At 56.7% G+C, this 3,338-nt stretch overlaps 1 protein-coding gene across 1 annotated transcript in view; it reads left to right on the top strand.

Annotated features, from left to right (window-relative positions):
- The window catches only part of DHX30 (DEAH (Asp-Glu-Ala-His) box helicase 30), a 17,568-nt gene that overhangs the window by 13,005 nt on the left and 1,225 nt on the right, over nt 1-3,338 (top strand). The window contains 6 exon segments of the mRNA XM_010083393.1: nt 894-1,100; nt 1,463-1,544; nt 2,033-2,226; nt 2,307-2,466; nt 2,772-2,929; nt 3,136-3,191. Coding sequence (XP_010081695.1) covers nt 894-1,100; nt 1,463-1,544; nt 2,033-2,226; nt 2,307-2,466; nt 2,772-2,929; nt 3,136-3,191 — 857 coding nt within the window.

Below are 3,338 nucleotides of genomic sequence, written 5' to 3'. Positions count from 1 at the left end.
GCTGAATAGGCAAAAGTCTGGTGTCTTCAGAGAAATTTAAGGCAAATCCTATCCCTTCCCAACTCTCTGTTACACCATCTTTACCTTTTCCATTTGCTTTCTGCCTTTTTTTGTGATTTCCTCGTAAACCTCTTTCTGTCTAGCCGAAGCAGGGCAGCTCTGACCTAGGCACTGCTGGTGTTTGTTTGGTGCTATCGTGACTCCAGTGCCTTAGCTTGTTGGTCAGCTTTCAGGGAGGTGGATTACGCTGCTCTCGGGCCATGTTGCTGGTTGTGTTGGGCCCCACAAAGGCTCTTGTGCGTACACTTTCCTAACAACACGAAGGCAGCTGTGCTCCTGTTGCTTTGGAAGAAAAGATTCTGTCTCTGTGCTGCTGCCCCTTCCCCCCTCCCTGTGCCAGAACGTCTCCCAGGGCCAGGTGGCGATTCACACCTTGGACCAGCTCTGGTTTAAAACCAACCCTCTGATACTTGCCCAGTTTTAACCTGGTTTATCCCACAATGCGGGCCCTGCAGCGCCTGTGCTAGCACACAGCAGGACTGGCATGGGGGAGGCAGGGACCACGCTCCGCTGGCAGCTCCCAGCAGGGCAGCATGATGAGCCTCTGGGGAATGCTATGTCCTGACATAGTGTTGTGACATGGAGCCAAGGCAGGTGTCCAGCAGATGGCATCAGGGTCTCATCCCTGCACCGAGCAGCTCAGGCCTTCCTGCTGCTGCCTGCTAGAGACCAGCATTGCAAGGTGCAGGAGAGCAGGAAAGGCTTCCCCTGCCCTTCAGAAGGATGGTTGATTGTCGTGAGGAGTCCTGGAGGGCGGCGGACTGGATGGAAGGCAGCGTTTGAACAAGACAGAGAGCTGTGAGAGCATTCATGCCTAATCTTTCTTCTCCTAGGTGTCCTGCCTGGAGACGGTGTGGGTGTCCAAGTCCAACGTGGTGCAGAGGCGAGGGCGGGCTGGCCGCTGTCAGTCGGGATTTGCCTATCACCTCTTCCCTCGCAGCCGCCTCGACAAGATGCCAACTTACCAGGTTCCGGAGATCCTACGCACCCCACTGGAGAACCTGGTGGTTCAGGCCAAGATCCACATGCCAGAGAAGACGGTAAGCACAGTGCATGTGTCCAAGACTGCAGGAGATGTGATTTGACTGCAAACATGAGTAGGAAAAGCCCAAGATGCTGATGACTTCAGTTCTTGCTTTCCTAAGTGCAGGGCTGTCTAGGGAAGTTAAGACCAGGAAATGTATAGATTACATAGATTACAGAGTATATGTCTAAAAGACTCTGCAAGAGCAGAGAGGGCTGAGCTCATATCCCTGTAGGCAAAGGGAGGCGGAACCATGTTACAGTCTGGGGCCCTGGGGCAGGGCAGTGGGCTCCCAAGGGCTCTCCCACACTCCTGCATGGGAAACAAGCCCTTTTTTTTTTTTTTTTTTTTTTTTTTTCCCCTCCTGCTGTGTTGCAGGCAGTTGAATTTCTCTCCAAGGCTCTGGACAGCCCGGACATCAAAGCTGTGGATGAAGCAGTGATCTTGCTGCAGGAGATTGGTGAGCTCGTGCTGTGTCCTGGTGTGGGTGTGATGGAAACATGGATCTCGTGGGACAGACGGGACAGGATTGTCCCTAGATAGGGATGGCAGCTGATAGGCACTTCCCAAACCACCCACGCTGTGGTGCTGGTTTATTTCCCACACTGCTTTGCTCAAAATGTGGGGAGAACTTCCTAGAGTTTAAAAAAAAAAAAATTAAAAAATGGGGATGACAGAGAAAGAAGGGAAGTTGTGCTCTGGAGTTCATAGCAGGGGTCTTGTCGATTGTTGTCTGGCTGTCACAGCCTTTCCTCTGGCCTCAGGGCAGTTAGACCTGGGAGGTTCTGGGTGCTTATCGCAGGCACCATGCCGTGTGCCTCTTCTGGAGGTTACACCAGATTTTCCAAGCCTGGTAGATGGGTTCTGGCAGCTCCCCAAAGCCACTGGCCACCACTTTGGTCCCACTGGGAGTTGATGGACATGCCCTCGTGGGCGGCTGTGTTGCAGGAGTGCTGGACCAGCGAGAAGCTCTCACCACTTTGGGCAAACGCCTTGCCCAGATCTCCACGGATCCTCGGCTGGCCAAGGCCATTGTCTTGGCGTCCATCTACCGTTGCCTCCACCCTCTGCTTGTCATCGTTTCCTGCCTCACCCGAGACCCCTTCAGCAGCAGCCTGCAAAACCGTGCGGAGGTGGACAAGGTGAGCAGCCCCTCCTCAAGGGAGGCAGAAAGCGGGTGAGGAAGGGGCTGCCACTTGGCCAACACGTGTCTGTCTCCTAGGCCAAGGCTGTTCTGAGCCGGGAGAGCGGGAGCGATCACCTGGCATTTGTCAGAGCTGTGGCAGGCTGGGAGGAGGTGCTGAGACGCAGAGACAGCCGTGCCAGGGATAACTACCTGCAGGACTACTACCTGTACGGCCCCAGCCTTCGCTTCATCAACGGTGAGTCCCAGGGGCCTGCTGCTTCTCCCCGCCGAACCCTGAAAGGGTGAAGCGCTGGTGAAGAACACGGGGCAGAAATGGGGCAGCCTGGGTGGGTGACAGCTGGAGTGGGCGCAGGTTCTGGTTTTGGCACTCGTGGGCACAGGCGTAGCCCTGGGTGCCAGGGAGGCTGTGGGCAGGACAGGTCTGTCCTAGCGCTGAGGCTGAGCCTTCAGAGCTCTGGTGCTGCTCTGCTGAGGTTATTGGAGTCAGTGGGGTGAAGGAGAGAGTGAATCGTGTCCCCTGGGGCTGTCTCCTCCCTCCAGGCCTTGTCAAGCAGTTCTCTGAGAACCTCTACGAAGCCTTCCTGGTGTCGTCCCCGTCTGACTGTACCATGCCCTCGTCTGTGTGTAACCAGTACAGCGAAGAGGAGGAACTGGTCAAGGGCGTCCTCATGGCTGGGCTCTACCCCAACCTCATCCAGGTACCGGCTTCCTCCCTGCTCTGCCATCGCTCTCTGGGGCTCGCTTGTCACTGCAGGTGGCACAGGGAAGCCTTGAGGTGCCAGAGACACTTGGGAGCGTGTGTCCTAGGCAGGCTGCTGCCGGTGCTCCTGCCTGCTGCTCTGGTGCTGGCCCAGGATCCCTCCTTGTGAGGAGCATCCCCCCCAGCCTGCCCAGGTTCTTGTAGCTTGGTCTGGGCACCCTCGAGGTGGCACCTTCCTCCTCCCGTTTGCCGCCCCTTGCGTGGCGTTTGGTGGCTGCCGGGTCTGGTCACCCCCGTGTATTTATTCTGCAAAGGCAGCGGAGCTTCTGGAAGCAGAGGAGCCCCTCCCTACACTTGGGAGAGGCAGTTTTGGGGACGGCCAGGCTGGCTGCTCGTGGGGCGGGGGG

This window comes from Pterocles gutturalis, unplaced genomic scaffold, assembly GCF_000699245.1.
Source record: "Pterocles gutturalis isolate BGI_N339 unplaced genomic scaffold, ASM69924v1 scaffold39850, whole genome shotgun sequence".
NCBI classification, from domain to species: Eukaryota; Metazoa; Chordata; class Aves; order Pterocliformes; family Pteroclidae; genus Pterocles; species Pterocles gutturalis.
The sequence above is the reverse complement of the archived record's forward strand: the minus strand, read 5'-3'. Positions and strand labels throughout refer to the sequence as shown.